At 43.6% G+C, this 22,344-nt stretch overlaps 2 protein-coding genes across 2 annotated transcripts; both read left to right on the top strand.

The window, feature by feature from the left end:
* The first annotated feature begins 4,639 nt into the window (after positions 1 to 4,639).
* On the top strand, positions 4,640 to 6,536 carry LOC139365163 (myeloid-associated differentiation marker-like protein 2). The gene is made up of 2 exons (XM_071102600.1): positions 4,640 to 5,774; positions 5,806 to 6,536. The coding sequence occupies exon 1, from the start codon at positions 4,785 to 4,787 to the stop codon at positions 5,706 to 5,708; it is 924 nt and encodes a 307-aa protein (XP_070958701.1). The 5' UTR covers positions 4,640 to 4,784; the 3' UTR covers positions 5,709 to 5,774; positions 5,806 to 6,536.
* Positions 6,537 to 10,086: 3,550 nt separating this feature from the next.
* On the top strand, positions 10,087 to 18,380 carry LOC139365162 (pyrroline-5-carboxylate reductase 1, mitochondrial-like). Its single transcript, XM_071102599.1, has 8 exons — positions 10,087 to 10,222; positions 10,448 to 10,533; positions 11,498 to 11,568; positions 11,822 to 12,001; positions 14,936 to 15,157; positions 15,749 to 15,841; positions 16,468 to 16,631; positions 17,068 to 18,380. Exons 2-8 carry the CDS (start codon positions 10,467 to 10,469, stop codon positions 17,231 to 17,233), a joined length of 963 nt encoding a protein of 320 aa, XP_070958700.1. The 5' UTR covers positions 10,087 to 10,222; positions 10,448 to 10,466; the 3' UTR covers positions 17,234 to 18,380.
* Positions 18,381 to 22,344: the final 3,964 nt, after the last annotated feature.

Raw genomic sequence — 22,344 nt, 5'->3', positions numbered from 1 at the left:
GGAGACAGGAGTAAAGTCTTAGTACAGTAGACTAAACCAGGGGGCTATGGGGCCAAATCCTAACTTTGAGATCCCAGATTTTTATTTTATTTTTTTAAATACTTGTTTTAATCTCCCGTTGACATCAATGTTTGATTTAAAGGGATAGTTCACTTTTGGGGGGGTGGGGGGTTTTAGCTTATTTTTAACTTGAAGTATCCTTTTAAGCAAAATACTTGAGTTTTGTGTGGATCTCAAGGTAGGATTCGACACCAAGTCTGGTCCCCACATCTGATACCTCCAGCTCTGCTCCCCATGTTCCCTGTCCCCATCCCATTCACCTCAGCCCTAACCTCAGTCACACCTAAGGGCTACAGTCTGACCCCAACCCACCCGACAGAGCCTCTCACAACCCAGTACTGTTAGGAGTACTTGGGCAAACACTCCACATAGACAAGGCACACCTCTCTGCTACTCTCCTTAAATGATCTTTTGGTTGGAAAAGAAAAATAATAATCACGAATGTAATCCAGTTTTAAGGATGCTCATTGTTTAGTTGCTATTTGCTCTGTTTTTTTTTGTTTTATTTTACCTTAACTTTTATCCTGTGTCGGTTGTTTTTAATTGTGTCATTGTTAAAAAAAGGCAGCAATGACTTAAGGAAGTTTTTTTAAAGGAGTCTATGTAAAGTATATGAAGTAAACACAATGTTTAAGTCTGTCTAACTGTGGGTCTCTTCTAGCATAGTATTTTCTCCTCAAGTCAAGAACAGGCGCATACACACATTAAAGGTGTGGAAAGCACTGGACAAGTAGTCCTTCTCTAAGGAGGCAGTGACTGCTTCCCAAATGCCACCCTATTCCCTATATAGTGCACTACTTTTAACCAGGCACTAGGGTGCCACCAGGCACTAGGGTGCCATTTGGGATGCAACAATAACATGGAAACAACTGTGGATTATTCAGTGAGGTGAAACGTTCAGAATGTTACAGATAGAAATGGAACGAATAGATCAGACACGATTCCCAATAGGAACTTGCCAGATATCACATCTACACAACACATATCTATCTGAACGTTCTGTAACCCTTGCACCCTCCTGAACAGGGTCAGTATTTACCCCCGTCTCATCTCCAAAGCAGTGGAGGGATGGGAAAAGAGTGGAAAGAGAGAGGGAGGATGAGAAAGGAAGAATGCAGCAACCCAGCTCTCACCCCTGATCATCACCACAGCACACTGTAACAACAACAGTGTCAGACTGTTCTTAATGTGATGCTAGGCAACACATTAAACAAATCACCAGCTGGCTGACAGTTTGTTACTCTATGGCTTGATGCGGTATCATAAAGGCATAACATCACGACTGCAACCCGGAATTGACCAGTCAGATTGCGAGACCGGAAGGAACCTTTATATAATGAGCTGTAGCAATACACGTTCAGGTTCATTTGAAAACCGCAGGAATTGTATGAGGACCAATGAGAACTTTGTCACAACCACCAAAGGTAGTGATTGGGTGTCACCTATTGGCAATTGGAGGAACATCATGCAAGTTCAAACAAAGGTTTCTCATGGGGCTTCCAACTAAAGAAATGAGGATTCAGATGGTTGTAGTAGAGAAGAGTCCATTATACCGGTAACTACAGTCCTTACCTTGACACAGGTAGATATGGTTCAGATCCTAAAGCTATTGAACACAGAAACATAATTCTAGAGGAATTCTAGAGGAATTCTAGAGGAATTCTAGAGGAATTCTAAAGGAATTCTAGAGGCATTCTGATTCTATGATTGACCATAAAGTAGGATCTCATTTCCACAGCGTGCCAGTCTAGAGTTCTACGGTGCGCTCCCTGATTTGTGGTGCTCAGATGGGTCTCAGTGCTGGTGGGCCTTGATTTAGCATGTCTGGCACAATGGAAACAATAGAATAGTCCCAAAAGTGCAAGCCACTCACCCTCCCCAGCTAGCACTCCTCCACGCAGGCTCAATCAAACACTCAAAGTATCTGAAAATGAAACAAAAACTGCATGAATCCAGGTTCTGTAGGTCACTCACACAGGCCCACTAATAGTTAATCTATACCACAGTGCCAATTTATGTAGTCCTCTTTACATCTCAACAGAATCATCAGCTATACTCCTTTTTAGTCAGCCATGACAGTTTCCATGCATACAGTATATCATCGCATCAGAAGGTGAACTACACATTAGATGGGCTTTGTTGAACAACAAACTGTAGAATCAATGCAATTTCCATTCAAATGGAGAAGAACATCACATACTGGATTATTTTTGTCTGAGTGTATAGGTTTATTTTTAAATGTTCACTATTGTAACTCCTTTTCTTTATATTTTGTAATAGAAAATCACTTTTTAATATAATGATAATGTTGTATGTACTGTAATGCTCAATGTTAAGTCGTATAAACTATGTTTTAAAAGACCTCTTTCAGCAGACACCAGAGAAGGAAAGGTATTACTCATTGTCATTTTGTTCTGTAACATATTTTTTAACAGAGAAAACTCAAGCTACATTGGTCATTTACATATTTATTTTGTTATGTGAATCATATTTATAAGTGCTATATTCACAGAGAAGTGATTCTTTGTAAATTGTAAATATATTGCTGTTTTTTCTTTCTCTTTGTGTTGATTGCAAGTCTTTGTATCAGACTTTAAAGAAAGGACACATTACAATTATTTCAAAAGAAACGTTTTCTTGTTGTCTCTTTGATGTCTTCACCATTCTGCCTCAATCGACAGTACCAATAGTGGACTCCTTGACTCACACAGTACACGCACATATGTATTAGGTTAGAAACTGATAGTGTAGATGGCGTCTATTTTTAAGGTTTTACTTTCCCTACCTACCTTATTTTAAATGCACTTTACATAGCTCTGGCTAAGTGTCTGCTAAATGGTTCACATGTAGAAACTCAACATCTTATCAGGCTTTTATTTGATTTACAAATGAATTTCAATGAGTTACTATACCTTGACTGTCACATGAAACTCAATCTCAAAACTCAGCTCAAAGCTGGTAGCTACTAGTATCTCATGTATAATCATCCCTAGGACCTGTATATAACTGCTGGCCCAAATGGCAGTCTTGGGCTCTTTCCCCTGTCATTACGTTGGGGATAAATGCCAGGCAGTCTCCCAGTGAGAGACTGAGCATGATAGAGAGAGACAGAAAAAGAGAGCGAGAGAGAGAGAGAGAATGAGAACGAGAGAGTCTGACTCTAAGTAAGTTCCCTCTGTCCCAGAAACACGACTCCCCACGCTGGTGCCTGATGGGGGCGGACCTGGACATGTGGGCTCCCACCCCATTCCTCTGTGGAATATAGTCCCCTATTTATAGACCCGGCCTGGCCCATAACCCTGAGCTGGGCAGAGCAGTCATTTAAATAACTTTCCCTGGCAGCCTATGGGGCACATACTGTCATGTAGGAGAGAGAGGGTGTGTGTGTGTATTTGAGAGAGAGAGAGAACACATCAGGAGAGAGGGTGAGAGGCAGTGGGAGAGAGAGAAAGAGGGAGGGAGGGAGAGAGAGAAATAGCGTGTGAGAGAGAGACAGAGAAGAAGAGAGGGAGAAAGAGGGACACGAGACAGAGATCAGACAGTGAGGCGGACTTTTCCAGGGAGCTTAGGTCCTGGCAGTGGAAGGATTACAAGGACAGAGCTGATCAGTATTGGACATTGACAAGCCTAGTACAGCTGCCCGCATGGGACACAGGACTACAACCAGAACAACAACCTAACCCACCAGTTCTATAATGGGTTATTATCGGAGCACTCCCCCATGTTCATGTAACTGTACTGCGTTTGAATGAGCCTGTTGATGGATTGTTGGGCTCTGGATCTCTGGAGTGACGTGTTGGGAGCGAGGATCTTGTTGTGCTTCCATAACCTGAAGGAGAAGTGAATGACAAGACCCTTTGTGACTGAGTTGGACTTTTCAGTTAAAACACAAGGGTAATGTTATATCTGGCCACCGTCAATCTCAATCTGTGACTTTATCTCGATATGTGATTATTGATACAAGCATCTGTAAGAAACTAGACAGATCACTTGGGTCAACATTAAATTATTACCGTTAGAGAAGCAAAGAAGTTACAAGATTTGATGTTATTTGAGAATCCAAAATTGCTAAACTGTTGACAGGGAAGATGAAATCAGCACTGCTCAGGGCTCTGACTGTGTTGTAAGTTGAACACCATTGTGGCCGACTGTAACCTGATCTCCAACACACTGCAGTAATTACAAGGTGCATGCAGGGAAACATAGAGAGAGATTTGTAATTAGACCGGTCTATAAAAAGAGCCAGGCAAAGGGCGAGGTCCCCACACAGAGAGAGAGAAAGGGGGAGAGTCAGGCCAAGGACACCCAACGTGAAGGGAGGGAGGGGGGCTGTATGGAGGCATAGGAAGGAGGCTGCCTGGGGGCATAGGAAGGAGGCTGCCTGGGGGCAAAGGAAAGAGGCTGCCTGGGGGCATAGGAAGGAGACTGCCTGGGGGCATAGGAAGGAGACCAACTGGAGGCATAGGAAGGAGGCCAACTGGAGGCATAGGAAGGAGGCTGCCTGGGGGCAAAGGAAAGAGGCTGCCTGGGGGCATAGGAAGGAGACTGCCCGGGGGCATAGGAAAGAGGCTGCCTGGGGGCATTATTGAGTGTAAGTGACACCCAGACGCCCAAGGCGGGGGCAACGACACCTAACCTGAAAGGAAGGAGGCTGCCTGGAGTCACCATTGGGAAGAAGATACACCCAGACAGCTTTTGGCAATTAGGGGACAGGAGGTGTGACCATGGACCCCCAAGGCGGACACTACCTGAACAAGGCGGCGGTGCTGTCTCCTCTAGGAGGGGCCCGTATGCTCCAGCTCCTCCTGGGCTGCACCATCATAGCCCTGGTGGCCCACAGCGCCGGATACAACCACGCCTATGGTATCTACTGCATGTTTGTGTGGTGCTTCTGCTTCGCCATGACCCTGCTGGTGTTCACCATGGATGTGACACGCCTCCCCTGCTGCATGCCAATTTCCTGGGACAACCTCACTGTGGCGTTCGCCATGCTCGCCACACTCATGTATGTCGCCGCCTCCGTCGTCTACCCCGTCTACTTCCTGCGCTCTCAGTGCTCCAAGTCGGACGGGGGCTGCGAGGTGCGCAACTACCGCATCGCTGTCACCGTGTGCTCCAGTTTCTGCTGCTTCGCCTACGCGGCTGAGGTGTTCCTGACCCGGGCCAAACCCGGCCATGTGGTGGGCTACATGGCCACCATGTCAGGCCTGCTCAAGGTGGTCCAGGCCTTCGTGGCCTGCATTATATTCGGGGCCCTGGCCAACGGCAGCGAGTACAACCGCCACATCCCCACTCATTACTGCGTGGTGGTCTACAGCCTGTGCTTCTCCATCACCGTGGTCGTGATCGCTGTGACCGTGTCAGGAAAAGCCTCGGCTCTGCCCCTGCGTTTCCCCTTCGACCGCTTCGTGATCATCTACACGTTCCTGGCGACGCTGCTGTACCTGAGCGCCGCCCTGGTGTGGCCCATCTTTAGCTTCGACAGGAAGTATGGCACGCCGGGTCGCCCCGACGGCTGTCCCTGGGAGAACTGTCCCTGGGACAGCAAGCTGGTGGTGGCGGTGTTCACGCATGTCAATATGGTGCTGTACTTCAGCGACCTAATCTACTCCCAGAGGATCCGCTTTGTCTCCCACTCTGCTGCTTGAGGACCCTTCCCACCTTCCTCGCTCCACTCCGCTGCTTGAGGACCCCTCCACCCTGCACTCTGCTGCCTGAGGACCCCTCCACCCTGCACTCTGCTGCCTGAGGACCCCTCAACCCTGACTCTGCTGCCTGATGACCCCTCCACCCTCCTCCCTCAATGGCTGATGCCTGAGGACCCCTCCACCCTCCTCACTCCACTCCACTGCTTGAGGACCCCTCCACCCTCCACTCTGCTGCCTGAGGACCCCTCCACCCTCCTCACTCCACTCCACTGCTTGAGGACCCCTCCACCCTCCACTCTGCTGCCTGAGGACCCCTCCACCCTCCTCACTCCACGCTGATGCCTGAGGACCCCTCCTCACTCCTGGGGACCCCTCTATCCTCCTCAGTCCTGGGGACCCCTCTACCCTCCTCAGTCCTGGGGACCCCTCTACCCTCCTCACTCCTGGGGTGAATCTCAAAAGTTTTTTCCTTGATTCCTCATTGGACACGGCGTACGAGGTAAGGGAGGAGAGCATTGGAGAAGACAAAAGGCGATACGATATTTGAATGGACTTCTGCCTCGCTCTGACGTTGTGAGGAGGTGTGGAGAGGGGATACGAGGAATAGAGGGTATAGACTTTTGAGTTGCACCCCTGGCCCTCAGAGACAGACAGAGACCACACTGGAAATGACACACAGCATCTCCACTCAAGTGCCTCTAAATGCCCCATGCCTACAACAGATTACATATCGCCTCAATGATGTTATGGCTTTGTGCCTTGATGTGTCTTTCTTGACATCAGTGTTATGTCTTTCTTAACATCAGTGTTATGTCTTTCTTAACATCAGTGTTATGTCTTTCTTAACATCAGTGTTGTCTTTCTTAACATCAGTGTTGTTTTTCTTAACATCAGTGTTATGTCTTTCTTAACATCAGTGTTGTGTCTTTCTTAACATCAGTGTTATGTCTTTCTTAACATCAGTGTTGTGTCTTTCTTAACATCAGTGTTGTCTTTCTTAACATCAGTGTTGTCATTCTTAACATCAGTGTTGTCTTTCTTAACATCAGTGTTGTGTCTTTCTTAACATCAGTGTTGTGTCTTTCTTAACATCAGTGTTGTCTTTCTTAACATCAGTGTTGTCTTTCTTAACATCAGTGTTGTCTTTCTTAACATCATTGTTATGTCTTTCTTAACATCAGTGTTATGTCTTTCTTAACATCAGTGTTGTGTCTTTCTTAACATCAGTGTTGTCTTTCTTAACATCAGTGTTGTCTTTCTTAACATCAGTGTTATGTCTTTCTGAACATCAGTGTTATGTCTTTCTGAACATCAGTGTTATGTCTTTCTTAACATCAGTGTTGTGTCTTTCTTAACATCAGTGTTGTCTTTCTTAACATCAGTGTTATGTCTTTCTGAACATCAGTGTTATGTCTTTCTTAACATCAGTGCTGTGTCTTTCTTAACATCAGTGCTGTGTCTTTCTTAACATCAGTGTTGTCTTTCTGAACATCAGTGTTATGTCTTTCTTAACATCAGTGCTGTGTCTTTCTTAACATCAGTGTTATGTCTTTCTTAACATCAGTGTTGTGTCTTTCTTAACATCAGTGTTATGTCTTTCTTAACATCAGTGCTGTGTCTTTCTTAACATCAGTGTTATGTCTTTCTTAACATCAGTGCTGTGTCTTTCTTAACATCAGTGCTGTGTCATTCTTAACATCAGTGTTGTCTTTCTTAACATCAGTGTTGTCATTCTTAACTTCAGTGTTGTGTCATTCTTAACATCAGTGTGTCACGCCCTGACCTTAGAGAGACATTTTATTTGGTTAGGTCAGGGTGTGATGTGGGGTGGGCATTCTATTTTTTGTTTTCTATGTTTCTTTATTTCTATGTTTTGGCCGGGTATGGTTCTCAATCAGGGACAGCTGTCTATCGTTGTCTCTGATTGGGAATCATACTTAGGTAGCCCTTCTCCCCTCCTTTCAGTGTGGGTAGTTAACTTTGTTTGTGGCACTTAGCCCCGTAAGCTTCACGGTTGTGACTTTAGTTTGTTGTTTTGTTAGTGACATTTTAAAATAAAAGGAAAATGTACGCTCACCACGCTGCAATTTGGTCCACTTCGTTTGACGGCAGTGACAGAGTGTTATGTCTTTCTTAATATCAGTATTGTGTCTTAACATCAGTGTTATGTCTTTCTTAATATCAGTATTGTGTCTTAACATCAGTGTTGTCTTTCTGAACATCAGTATTGTGTCTTAACATCAGTGTTGCCTTTCTGAACATCAGTGCTGTGTCTTTCTGAACATCAGTGTTGTCTTAACATCAGTGCTGTGTCTTTCTGAACATCAGTGTTGCCTTTCTTAACATCAGTGTTGTCTTTCTGAACATCAGTGCTGTGTCTTTCTGAACATCAGTGTTGCCTTTCTGAACATCAGTGCTGTGTCTTTCTGAACATCAGTGTTATGTCTTTCTGAACATCAGTGCTGTGTCTTTCTTAACATCAGTGTTGTCTTTCTTAACAGTGTTATCTTTCTTAACATCAGTGTTACATCTTAACATCAGTGTTGTCTTTCTGAACATCAGTGCTGTGTCTGAACATCAGTGTTGTCTTTCTGAACATCAGTGCTGTGTCTTTCTTAACATCAGTGTTATCTTTCTTAACATCAGTGTTACATCTTAACATTAGTGTTGTGTCTTAACATCAGTGTATTTCTTAACACTATTATCAGTAGTATCAGTATTATAATCTCTAAGAGAAACCTGAGACAAGGGCCAGCACTGTTGTAGGCACTCTGTCTAATGGTGCAGTACATTGGTTTAATTCAGAGCTTTGTTGGGTGACATTTTCGTAGTGCAAAAGCGATGTGCTAAATGCGAAAGAACTCTGTAAACCTCATAATCAGGCAGTGTGATTTAAACTGAAACTTTTCCTCTACAATCTGTGTTATAAAGAAGCTATTATTTAAAAGGTTTAGTAAACCGAGCAATCAATAAAATGTAGTCGCCTACTAATAATGCACATTGCTGAAAAACATTTTGAAGATTATACCGAGGTTCATGGTCATTTCTGTACTTTGCTTTTGTTCTATGAACATGTCGGCCATTATGTATTGAAGGACGTCGTAAATCATCACTGGGTTGTTTTCATGTCTTGAAATAGTCTGTTTCATTTATTGTGTTTCAAGAAACTTTTATCTTAACTAAGATGTTTTTTTAAATAATGACAATAATATATAAAAAAATGTAATGTGTAGCGTGTTGAATTGGCTTTCCATCATTGAGTACTTTTGGTGTTTATACTAACACCCAACTGCATGTTTCAACTTCAGCTCCTCTTGTTTTAGTCCAAGTTCAGTCAGTGTGTAGATTCATTATGAGCTGAATGTTCAGTGTATCAACTGTCAATACGAAATTGGTAATATATAGTGTGTGTGTATGTGTGAGTGTGTGTGTGTGTGTGAGTGTGTAAGGGGGGGAGGTTATGGAATTGACTGCATAGGTACAGCTACCACTATTTGATATGTGATGTCTGCACTGCAAAACATCCCTGAACACTGTATTGTAATGACAACCATGCGATGTTCTCAATGATTTAAACCGATAGAAAAGTTCTGAAACGTGTGAACATTCAAAATGTCATTAAAATGAACAGATTGTTTAGTCTGTGCACCTGTTCATCTCTCTCCCCTTGTCTCCACCTTCATGAACAGTGGGCTGCAGACTAGCTAGTAATAGGCATAAACATTACTGATGCATCTAGTCAATCAGATGTATTAGGTTTTGTTTCTGACACAAAATGCTGCTCTGTCAGAGGATCTGTGATCTTACATTTGTATAGCATTATAGCCTGTGATGTATGGACTGGTTTACTGGACTAAAATGCCCTTGATTAAATGAAGAATGGATTAGGATTAATGGGGGCCAAGAAACCATGATGGCTTTGTTCAAACTGTTCTGTCCTCACCTGTCCTCAACTGACACCCAAAACAATGCTGGTACTAGTCTACCGTTTAAATGGTGAAAACACCATCTCAACATTATATTTCCCTAATGTATGAGTGAATTATAATAGGCCTCTCTGCCTTTTAGGATTAGTGTCCTGAAATAGAGAAGCAAATACCTTGATAGTATATCTTATCACTAACACGTCGATGTGTTAAGGCAGTAAATAAAAGGACGGCGCTTTTATACTTAGGTAATGAATGCTCTTCCGGATTCAGCCACTAGAAGGGCATGATCTGGAACGTAACCTAGAGGTTTCTTCTTCACGCCCACTGTACTTGCAAGGCTGATGCAACTGGCTGTACACAGCTTACAGAACCCACCCATAACTGTACAATAAATGAATGCTGCCACCGTCATTGGTTAGACGTTTAGCGACTCTCTCAGTCTATTGGTCACTTCGCATGTCATTATCATAGTCGGTTTTTGGTGTGGAAATCATGTTAACGCTGTTACAACTGTAACTCTGTTGAACTATATGTTTGGCGGCAACATTGGAAAAGGAAACCATTTATACATTCGTCGCAACACCCGTAAGTTTGATTCGTCTGTCAAATATTTAGGCTACTTCGTTGCAGGAAGCTGTCGCCATTGCTTCAACTGTGTCATAACGGCATGTATTGTGATTCCATTTGTTATCAGGAAGTAACTACTGTTTACTGTAAATGCTACATATTCTTTGTTGTTTACACAGGGCGGGTGTAATTGCGTATACCTTTATGTCTCTTGATATTACCAGTGTCCTTTTTTCTTCACAGCAACAACAGAAACTTCAAAATGAGCGTGGGGTTCATCGGAGCGGGTCAGTTGGCCCATGCCTTGGTGAAGGGATTCAGCGCTGCAGGTAACCATCTAACCATTGCTTTTAATAGCTGGCAGATCCGACCCGCTTGGTTACAGCTGCACTAGGGTCGGACAGCATTCATGTGTATATTAAGACACTGCAGAGCTGGAGCGAGATATGGCTCGGAAAACATACCTCAATCCAGAAACACGTTTTTACTCTGAGTGTTCCAATTATCCCAACTTTTACACAGAGAAGATTGAATGACTGCTCGTTGTTAGCAGTCATTCAATCTTCTCTTTATAACAGGACAATTTGGAGTACAGCACATTTCTCATCCCTGGATTGAGGTACTATCTCAAGCTGGTTCCACCGTGTCTTAATATACACAGGAATGCTGTCCAACCCTATTGCGGCTGTAAGCAAGCAGGTCATATCTGCTGGCTATGCTTTGAGGAGCATGAGCCATTTAATATCGTCAAATATGAAGTTTGAACCTCCAAATGTTTAGCTGGTCTGATGCTGGTTAAGCTAGTCTAGCTGGTTATGCTGGTTTACCAGCATGGTCTGAAGATGGTTTTGCTGGTGACCAGCCTTCGCTCTGTTTTGGACACTGGTGACCAGCCTTCGCTGTGTTTCAGACACATACCAGCTTATGCTGGTGACCAAGCTGGTCCAGCATGGTCTTGGTCAAGCTGGTCTGACCACGCCGATCCAAGCTTATTATAGTTTTTTTTTTTTTTATATTAATTTTTATTTCTATTAGGTACATTTTTATTTGAAGTTTAGTTTGTTTGTTTTCAAGCCTGATTTGCTAGTTTTTATTTTTGTTTTATTTGTATACAAATATTTCGTTTTTAGATTATACCAGTGTCCGAAACGCAGCCAAGGCTGGCCACCAGTGTCCGAAACGCAGCCAAGGCTGGCCACCAGTGTCCGAAACGCAGCCAAGGCTGGCCACCAGTGTCCGAAACACAGCCACCAGGGTTTTCCAGTTGATTTTCCCCCTCTCCCATCCCTGCAGGTGTCATTGCCACACAGAGGATCACTGCCAGCTCCCCAGACACAGATCTTCCCACAGTGTCTGGACTGCGGGTGAGTAGAATGGATCAGTCATTGGGCTGTGCTGGATGTTTGTGGGAATAAGTTTCCTCAGTTACAGCATATCTATTACCATCTCGCATCGGCTACACTCAAATGAAATCCCACACACACAAGCGAGATACATAGAGAAAGAAAGACAGAGCGAGAAAAAGGCACATAATACATTTGTTCATTTCAATTATATTTTAGAAATGCTATCATACTGAGGGGTAACGATCAACACTGTCTGTGCTCTTCTACACAGAAAATGGGTGTCAATCTCACAACCAGCAACAAGGAGGTGGTGAACAAGAGTGACGTTCTGTTTCTGGCTGTCAAACCACACATCATCCCCTTCGTGTTGGATGAGATCGGACCGGACATTGAGGACCGCCACCTCATTGTGTCCTGTGCAGCTGGTGTCACCATCAGCTCCATTGAGAAGGTCAGTTTGGAGTCCAGTGGAAGTCGACTTTAGCTAGAGCTTTCTCTCTCTACTGATTTACAGATCTTTAGAAATGTTTTGCAACAGAAAACGGAAGAGAGAGATTCATACTGTGAAATCCAATTAAAGTTGACTTTAGCTAGTGCTTTGTCTCTTGCTTTCTCTCTCAGTACTGAACTACGGATCTGGGTCGTGTTCATTAGCGCACAGAACAGAACGTTTTGCAACGGAACTGAAATTTATATTTCTTATTGAACAAGTATCTCACTGGTTTTCTTACGATTGGTGCCTATTGAACAAGCCCCTGATATGATTGGATAGGTGAAAGCATTCTGGTGGAATCCTGCTTTGAAATAACTTGTTCCATCCTGTCAGATCAATGACACTACAGCCCTCTGTTATAGCCTAACCTGAGGCTTCCAGTAAATTGCATTTCCTTACTCACTCAAGTCCCTCTCCTCTCCCTGGGAGAATCTCAATTGAAGGAGGAGAGAGGACGCAAGAAATCAATGAAATGCCATTGAGATTCTCTCCCTGCCCCCTCCGTTACTACAGTGCTCTGGTCTCACGTAGCCCTAGGACATAGCAACTTCCGGCTGCTACAACATGAATCGCCCGTCCATTCTGTTTCCACTGAAAATACCTCAGCCCTCTGTCCTGATACTGGGAAAGCTGCCACACACTGCAATCTGATGAACAGTCATGCGCTCTCACAAGACACTGACAAATAGAGAATCAGGATAGATTCATACTGTGATATTTGAGGGAACCAGACCACAAAACGGCAAAATCAAGCTTTTTGTAATGCCGAAAAGGTCTTGGTTCAAAACGTTGCACAATAAAACTGGGGAAGCGTTCATCTGTTTGTGGGTATCTTATCTTTCTATATTGTCTTTTACTTTTGTACGCTGCACCTGCAAGTTACTGGATGTGCCTAATACACTACTTCTAAACTAAAATCTACCTTCGATACTGTAGTTCCGTAGCTCAGTGGTATTTGTCGTTAACTTAACCCTGTCTCAGTGACATTTTACATTACATTTTAGTCCGTTAGCAGACACTCTTATCCAGAGCAGTTTCCAGTCAGTGTGCGAGTGGTATGTTAAAAACAACCGTAAGCTGTAATTCTGCAGTAGTAAGTTGACATTGAAAAGGTAAAAGAGGAGACTAGACTTCTAGGATCTGGTGGAAGTAAATGTTTTAATGCAGAGCTTTGGGTTACAAGTGGTCATGTGAAAAAGGCCAATAGCAAGGTGGCTGAAAAGGCATGGCTCAAAGGCAAATGATTCTTCTGAGTGTCAGCATTATATAGTCATTCTGAATGCTGTATACATGTGCATGCATCATTACAGACTTTGGTTGATATGAACCTGATACAACTTTCATTTGAACATGGTAACAGTGAGACATCTGCTACTTTCGGTACGTAGAGAGAGATTCAGCAGTTTGAGACTGTTCAAGGTTGGATTGTCACGAGATGAGGCCTCTGAGAATTCTGTGTCCTGTGTAATCTGGGGCACAGAGAATGATGGAAAACACTTGCCTACTTTTAGAGCATGTTGAAGTTGTGAGTCATTAGGCAGGTTATTTCTGATATGATTGTAAGCAAAGATGAGTAAGGATATACACTACATGTCCAAATGTATGTGGGGACCTGCTCGTCGAACATCTCATTCCAAAATCACCAGTATTAATATGGAGTTGATTGTCCCCCACAGATTTGTCCATCGGACTGCCAGATGGTAAAGCGTGATGTATCACTCCAGAGAACGCGTCTCCACTGCTCCAGAGTCCAATGGCGGCGAGCTTTAAACCACACCAGTCGATCCTTGGCATTGCGCGTGGTGATCTTCGGCTTGTGTGCGTGCGGCTGCTCGGCCATGGAAACCCATTTCATGACGCTCCCGTCGAACAGTTCTTGTGCTGACGTTTCTTCCAGAGGCAGTTTGGAACTCGTTAGTGAGTGTTGCAACCGAGGACAGCAGATTTTTACACGCTACTCGCTTCAGCACTCGGTGGTTCCGTTCTATGAGCTTGTGTGGCCTACCACTTTGCGGCTGAGCCGTTGTTGCTCCTAGACATTTCCACTTCACAATAACAGCACTTGCAGTTGACCGGGGCAACACTAGCAGGGCAGAAATGTGACGAACTGACTTGTTGGAAAGGACTGAGCTATTCGGTACGCGCCATTCTACTGCCAATGTTTCTCTGTGGCGCTTGTATGGCTGTGTGCTCGACTTTATACACCTGTCAGCAACGGGTGTGGCTGAAATAGCTGAATCCACTCATTTGAAGGGGTGTCCACATACTTGTATCTGGGTTGGCCCCCACACAACTACATATCCAAGTCATTGCAAGTAAAAAAAAAAAAACGTATTCAAAAAGGAAGTTTCCGGACTCCCGTGTGGCGCAGTGGTCTAAGGCACTGCATCGCAGTGCTAGCTGTGCCACCAGAGACTGTGTTCGAACCCAGGCTCTGTCGCAGCCAGCCGCGACCGGGTGGTCCATGGGGCAACGCACAATTGGCCTAGCATCGTCCGGGTTAGGGAGGGTTTGGCCCCACTAGCGACTCCTGTGGCGGGCCGGGCGCAGTGCGTGCTGACCAGGTCGCTAGGTGTACGGTGTTTCCTCCGACACATTGGTGCGGCTGGCTTCCGGGTTGGATGCGCGCTGTGTTAAGAAGCAGTGCGGCTTGGTTGGGTTGCGTTTCGGGAGGACACATGGCTCTCGACCTTCGCCTCTCCCGAGCCCGTACGGGAGTTGTAGCGATGAGACAAGACAGTAACTACTAACAAGTGGAAACTACGAAACTGGGGAGAAAAAGGGGGTCAAAAAAAGGACGCTTCACTGCAGAGACCGTTTTCATGAAGCTTTCCCTCATGTTTCTATCAAGTAAGCTTAACTTCAGTGTTATTCTCCTACTGCCCTTTGCAGAAGCTGCTCCAGTACCGCCCGTTCCCCAAGGTGATGCGATGCATGACCAACACCCCGGTGGTGGTTCGGGAGGGAGCCACGGTCTACGCCACGGGTACCCACGCCGAGCTAGAGGACGGGAGGCTGCTGGAGCAGCTGATGGCCAGTGTGGGCTACTGCACGGAGGTGGAGGAGGACCTGATCGATGCCGTCACCGGACTCAGTGGCAGTGGACCTGCCTATGTGAGTGGTTATGTTATTGTAGTCTCTATTTTACATTTACTATCAAAAAAGCTCTGAAGGCCAAGAGGCCGACATGCTTTAATAAACTGTGATTAAAAGGGATACAGTACGAGCAGGGGTAGTGTGCAGGTTTCTCCTTTCTTTTAAGATACCACATTATACCCACGCACCTGCAACAAGATAACTCTGATGGGCTTTTTTTAAATTGTGCTTTGCATGTCTGCCACTGTAACAGGTGGTTCAGTAAACCCCGCTTGTGGGATGACTGACCTCTCCTGACACCAGAAGACTAGCTCCCCCAAGCTAATGCCTAGGTTAGCCCAGTGGGCTACAACCATACCTTTGGGTTGTAAAGCTATTTTAGCTCATTATTTTCATGATCGACCATGCAAGTAATTGGTTATAAGAACTGGACCTTGCCTAGCTCCTAGGAGAACGCCTACTATGCCTGCTTAAACTACTGGCTGGCTAGTCATTTCTGTTAACTCTTTTCTCTATTGTATAATCTCTAGAGCCCATTTTGAACTGTGTTTTTATACATGTGATGAGTGTGCAAATGATAAGTGTGTGTTCGTCTTTGTCTCCCTATAGGCATTTACAGCTGTGGAAGCGCTTGCTGACGGAGGGGTGAAAATGGGTCTGCCCAGGAGACTGGCTATACGGCTTGGAGCACAGGCCCTGCTGGTGAGAACATCATCTACATGCATTCTCTATGAACGTCTAGTCCTGAATTAGTCTTGGTACCAGTCTCTGTAACATTACACTCCTTGTACACAGTGTCATTTGCCAAAGAGACTGGTCTTCCTTCAAATCTGAACATTCTGTCATTAATGAGCTTGAGGAGATCAGAGGATTTGATCCTGATTTGATAACTCCCACAGCTCTTTGGCAAATGATACAGAGTACAATGAGGGGAATGTAAATGCTGAACAGAGACTAGCAATCAGGCAAGCCCTGAAATCTCTTGAGGACTGCTTGTGAATGTTTTCTTTTTTTAAATTATACATCCGATTTTGATCTGGAAACATCTTGAAAGAAATCTATTGCATCTGAGCAAAAATGTGGAGAGTTCTTCTTGAGTTTGACATCTTATAACCATGAGCCTTGCAAATGTTTGCTTGACTGTAGAGTGTACCATATTGAAGCAACCTTGGTATACCTAGCAACCTCGTCAATGGGTTTGGATCTCTTGGTGTAACAGTTAAGATGTGTTACTGTCGCTCACAGGGACACGGGTTCCAGTTCCCCGGTCGAGGCTACGCCCAAATTCACCACAGTATGTTCATGTCTCTATTTTGTCTTTCCCATAGGGAGCAGCCAAAATGCTGTTGGACTCGGAGCAGCACCCTGGCCAGCTGAAGGACAACGTTTGCTCCCCAGGGGGTGCCACCATTCACGCCCTGCACGTCATGGAGAGTGGGGGCTTCCGCGCCCTGCTCATCAACGCTGTGGAGGCCTCCTGCATTAGGACCAGGTAGGCTGGGCACCACTTTACAGAGGGACAGTGTCCTGGACTAAAAAGCACTTCCAATGGAAAATCTCCATAGAAAATGCTTTTTAGTCAAGGACTAGGCTAAGTCTGTGTCCTGGAAATTAAACCGGAATGTGCCGATAGAAATCTGCGTGGTAGAGTAGACATGATCCCCTGTCGTGAAGAATAAAGAACTATGTCAAGTCTGTGTTCCATTTCTATCTGCAACATTCAATATGTTGGATCTTTGTGGATAAGCCCTGGCTGGTGGTATGGTGAGGCCAGTAGGTCTCTGGACATAGCATTTAACTAAATGTGGCTTTTTGATATAACCACATAAGACTGATGTAGCACTATGTCAGCTAGGCGATGGGTCGGGTTTCCCCAACCCAGATACCCAGTGTACATTTTATATTCTTTCTTTGTTTCTTTCCATCAGGGAGCTCCAGTTCTTGGCTGACCAGGAGAAGATCTCTCCTGCGGCCATCAAGAAGACTACGCTGGACAAGGTTCTGCAGCAGCCAGGGGTGGGAACAGGGGTGGGCGTCCGGACGGGATCTGGGATCAGCCTGTTCAACAGCAGCAACCCCAGGCATAAGAAGTAATTGAACTGAGTGGCTCTGATCACAGAACAGTGGTGAATTCATTAGTGCATTGCAGACCATATCAAAACATTTTGCAGCAAAAACAAGTTTCTTAGCGGACAAGTTCAGGTAGTTCCTCCCTGTTTGGGTCTTTTTGCTTCCTAGTGATACGCCCCAGGAAGAGACCCTCAAAAGAATGAAATGCCGCTGAACATATTATTTAAACCCTAAAAAAGGTGTTATGGTTATAGCATGCCAGCTGAGAGGAGGGGCATAAATGGCAGCTTCATAAATGTGATGATAAACTTAAAGCAGCAATAGAGGATGTAGGGTGAAGGGACACTTCTCCTGCTCTCCTTCCATGTTCACTGACTAGAAACATCTGGACAGGTAAAAGCAAGTTCCTAATAGGCATTATGGCTTTCACCTGTCCAGTGTTGTCATATCAGTGCAGATGAAGGAGAAAAGCAGTAGGTGACCGGGGGAAGAAGACGAACATAGACAGTTAAGATGGACCAACATGGTGATGAACAACAGGTCACAATTCCTTTACGTTTTAGCAGATGCTCTAATCCAGAGCGATTTACAGGAGCAATAATGGTCAAGTGCCTTGCTCAAGGGCAAGTGAACAGACTTTTCACCTAGTCGGCTCGGGACTCGAACCAGGTATCTATCGGTTACTGTTGGAACGTTCTTAACCTCTAGGTTACCTGCCGCCCACTCCCTTTCAGTAGAAACACAGAGACAGATGTAGAGTTGGATGTCTTATGTGCTCAGCTATCTATAGCTTCTGTTTCATAGAATGTGTGCCTATATGTTCCGTTAGATAGATTGTTAGGTCATACATTATGTACAGTCTTACTGGAACTATTTTGGTCTGTTGCTAAACGGCAAAGGTCCCTGTTTTCTATTGTTGTTTATCTCTTCATTTTCTTTGCTTGATTGAGAGATACTGAACAAAAATATAAACGGAACATGCAACAATTTCAAAGATATTAGAGTTACAGTTTATATGAGGAAATCATTGGATTATGGATTTTAAACGACTGGGAATACAGATATGCATCTGTTTGACAAAGATGCCTTAATAAAAATGGGCCTCACAATGGGCCTCAGGATCTCATGGTATTTTTGTTTGTTCACATTGCCATCGATTAAAATGCAATTGTGTTTGTTGTTTGTAGTTTATGCCTACCCATACCATAACCAGGGTCGCCACCATGGGGCACTGTTCACAATGATGACATCAGCAAGCCACTCGCCCACATGACGCCATACACATGGTCTGCAGTTGTGAGGCAGGTTGGATGTACTGCCAAATTCTCTAAAACGACAGTAGAGAAATTAACATTAAATTCTCTGGCAACAGCTCTGGTGCAGATTCCTGCAGTCAGCATACCAATTTGCAGCTCTCTCAAACTTGAAACCTCTGGCATTGTGTTATGTGACAACTACATGGCCTTTTGTCCCCAGCACAAGGTACACCTGTATTACGATCATGCTGTTTAATCAGCTTCTTGATATGTCACACCTGTCAGGTGGAGGGATGACCTTGGCAAAGGAGAAATGCTCACTAACAGTGATGTAAACAAATATTTGCACAACGTTTGAGAGAAATAAGCATTTTTGTGCATATGGAGCATTTCTGCAAAATTTAAATTTTTATTTTTTTTATTTTTCAGTTCATGGAACACTTTACATGCTGCTTTTATATTTCTGTTCAGTGTAGATGAATCTCCTTTGCAAGATAGACTTGCTACACACAAACACATCTCCTTTGTGTGAGAGACGTGTTCAAGATGGTAGCAATCATTGTTACACATACACAGTAGGTAGACTACAGTATTTTACATTCAGTTCCTTTTACATATTTGACTGGCATATTACTGTTTACAAGGTGGAAGTGGTACTATTAGGCCTATACAAAGTGAAATACATGAATATGCTGAACGTGTAAGAGTTTATATATTTTGTGAACAAAATATGTAAAGTCTAGCTAGATCTGTTTTATTAAACGTTATTTCCTAAACTTTATTAAATTATTTAAACTATTTTTCTGTGGCCTGTATATATGGGTGATTTTGCAAATACTGGCCTTTTTGTGTCTCAGGGTTAGATTATTGGGGCGGCAGGGTAGCCTAGTGGTTAGAGCGTTGGACTAGTAACCGGAAGGTTGCGAGTTCAAACCCCCGAGCTGACAAGGTACAAATCTGTCGTTCTGCCCCTGAACAGGCAGTTAACCCACTGTTCCCAGGCCGTCATTGAAAATAAGAATTTGTTCTTAACTGACTTGCCTGGCTAAATAAAGGTAAAATAAAAAATAAAAATAAGATAAAATGTTAATTTTTTTTTCTTGATTTTTTTTCTTCACATCGAGGCTATAACCTAAACTTTTTCTTTCAGCTTTCAATATTCTTTATTTTATAAAGCATTTCATGTCTGGAATTCACTGTTTTGCACTGTTTTTGTCCTGTCTCACCCCCAGGCATTCTACTATGCGTTACACTTACAAAAGTCTTGATAATTAGAAAATAATTACTGCGCCTGTTTTTAAAAAAGAGTTAAATAAATGGAAACTATATACAGTGCCTTCGGAAAGTATTCTGACCCCTTTTTCCACATTTTGTTACGTTACAGCCTTCTATAATGGATTAAAAATACCCCACAATGACAAAGCGAAAAACAGTTTTTAGACATTTTTGCAAATAAATAAAATACAGAAATACCTTATTTATGTAGGTATTCAGACCCTTCACTATGAGACTTAATTTAGCTCAGGTGCATCCTGTTTCCATTGATTATCCTTGAGACGGTCCTACAACTTGATTGGAGTCGACCTGTGGTCAATTCAATTGATTGGACATGATTTGGAAAGGTACACACGTGTGTATATATTCCACAGTTGACAGTGCAAGTCAGAGCAAAAACCAAGCCGTGAGGTTGAAGGAATTGTCTGTCGAGTGCTGAGACAGATTTGTGTTGAGGCACAGATCTGGGGAAGGGTACCAAAACAATTCTGCATCATTGACAGTCCACAAGAACACAGTAGCCTCCATCATCCGTAAAAGGAAAAGGTTTGGAACCACCAAGACTCTTTCTAGAGCTGGCTGCCCGGCCAAACTGAGCAATCGGGGAAAAGGGCCTTGGTCAGGGAGGTGACCAAGAACCCGATGGTCACTCTGACAGAGCTCTAGAGTTCCTCTGTGGAGATGGTAGAACCTTCCAGAAGGACAACCATCTCTGCAGCCACTCCTCAGTAAAAGGCACATGACAACCCGCTTGGAGTTTGCCAGAAGGCACCTAAAGACTCTCAGACCATGAGAAACAAGATTCTCTGGTCTGATGAAACCAAGATTTAACTCTTTGGCCTGAAGAACAAGTGTCACATCTGGAGGAAACCTGGCACCATCCCTACGGCGAAGCATAGTGGTGACAGCATCATGCTGCGGGGATTCGGGAATTTCAGCAACACCCGTTGTTAAAAGGTATATAAAATCGAACACAGCCATGCAATCTCCATAGACAAACATTGGCAGTAGAAGGGCCCGTACTGAGGAGCTCAGTGACCTTCAACTTAGCACTGTCATAGGGTGCCACATTTTCCAACAAGTCAGTTTGTCAAATTTCTACCCTGCTAGAGCTGCCCCGGTCAACTGTACGTGCTGTTATTATTAAGGGGAAATGTCTAGGAGCAACAATGGCTCAGCCGCGAAGAGGTAGGCCACACACGCTCACAGAATGGGATCTCCGAGTGCTGAAGCATGTAGCAAGCATAAGATCACCGTTTGCAATGCCAAGTGTTGGCTGGAGTGGTGTAAAGATTGCTGCCATTGGACTCTGGAGCAGTGGAAATGCGTTATCTGGAGAGAAATCATGCTTCACTATTTGACAGTCCGATGAAAGAAATCTGCCCCAATGTAGAGTGCCAACTGTGAAGTTTAGTGGAGGAGGAATAATGGTCTGGGGCTGTTTTTCATGATTTGGGCTAGGCCCCTTAGTTTCAGTGAAGGGAAATCTTAACGCTACAGCATACAATGACATTCTAGACAATTCTGTGCTTCCAACTTTGTGGCAACATTTTTGGTGAAGGCCCTTTCCTGTAGCAGCATGACAATGCCCCCGTTCACAAAGCGAGGTCCACACAGAAATGGTTTGTTGAGATTGGTGTATAAGAACTTGACTGGTCTGCACAATACCATGACCTCAACCCCATCGAACACCTTTGGGATGATTTGGAACGAATAGTCTGTACTATATCTTCAATAAAATTAAACATGTACAACTGTGACATTCAAATGTTTAATGTTATTTTAAATCAGTTTTATTTGAAATGTAATTTCCACCACACTGTCATTTACAAATATATATATTTAGCCTTTATTTATTACCACAACGCTAAGTCATTACCATCACGGTACATATTTTTGAGGCAAAGGTGTATTAAATTACAATTGATATTGTTGACTTTCCCATATGTGAACCTTATATGATTATTTTAGGAATTATCTTAAGAACAATGTGAAGATTTTGATGTGGTAGATATGTTTCTGAGTATCATCAAGACATACATGGACATTGACATAAATAATGCATACATATAATTAAGAACTTCCAAATAGTAAAAAAATAAATAAATGTAATTAATGTGAAAGGTTATATATACAGTTGAAGTCTGAAGTTTACATACACTAAGGTTGGAGTCATTAAAACTTGTTTTTCAACCACTCCACAAATTTCTTAAAAAACTATAGTTTTGGCAAGTCGGTTAGGACATCTACTTTGTGCATGACACAAGTAATTTTTCCAACAACTGTTTACAGACAGATTATTTCACTTATAATTCACTGTTTCACAATTCCAGTGGGTCAGAGGTTTACGTACACACGTACACTAAGTTGACTGTGCTTTTAAACAGCTTGGAAAATTCCAGAAAATGATGTCATAGCTTTAGAAACTTCTGACAGGCTAATTGACATAATTTGAGTAAATTGGAGGTGTACCTGTGGATGTCTTGCAAGGCCTACCTTCAAACTCAGTGCCTCTTTACTTGACATCATGGGAAAATAAAAAAAAATCAGCCAAGACCTCAGAAAAAAATTGAACCCTCCACCAGTCTGGTTCATCCTTGGGAG

The sequence above is a fragment of the Oncorhynchus clarkii genome, chromosome 13, assembly GCF_045791955.1.
Source record: "Oncorhynchus clarkii lewisi isolate Uvic-CL-2024 chromosome 13, UVic_Ocla_1.0, whole genome shotgun sequence".
Classification (NCBI taxonomy): domain Eukaryota; kingdom Metazoa; phylum Chordata; class Actinopteri; order Salmoniformes; family Salmonidae; genus Oncorhynchus; species Oncorhynchus clarkii.
The sequence above is the reverse complement of the archived record's forward strand: the minus strand, read 5'-3'. Positions and strand labels throughout refer to the sequence as shown.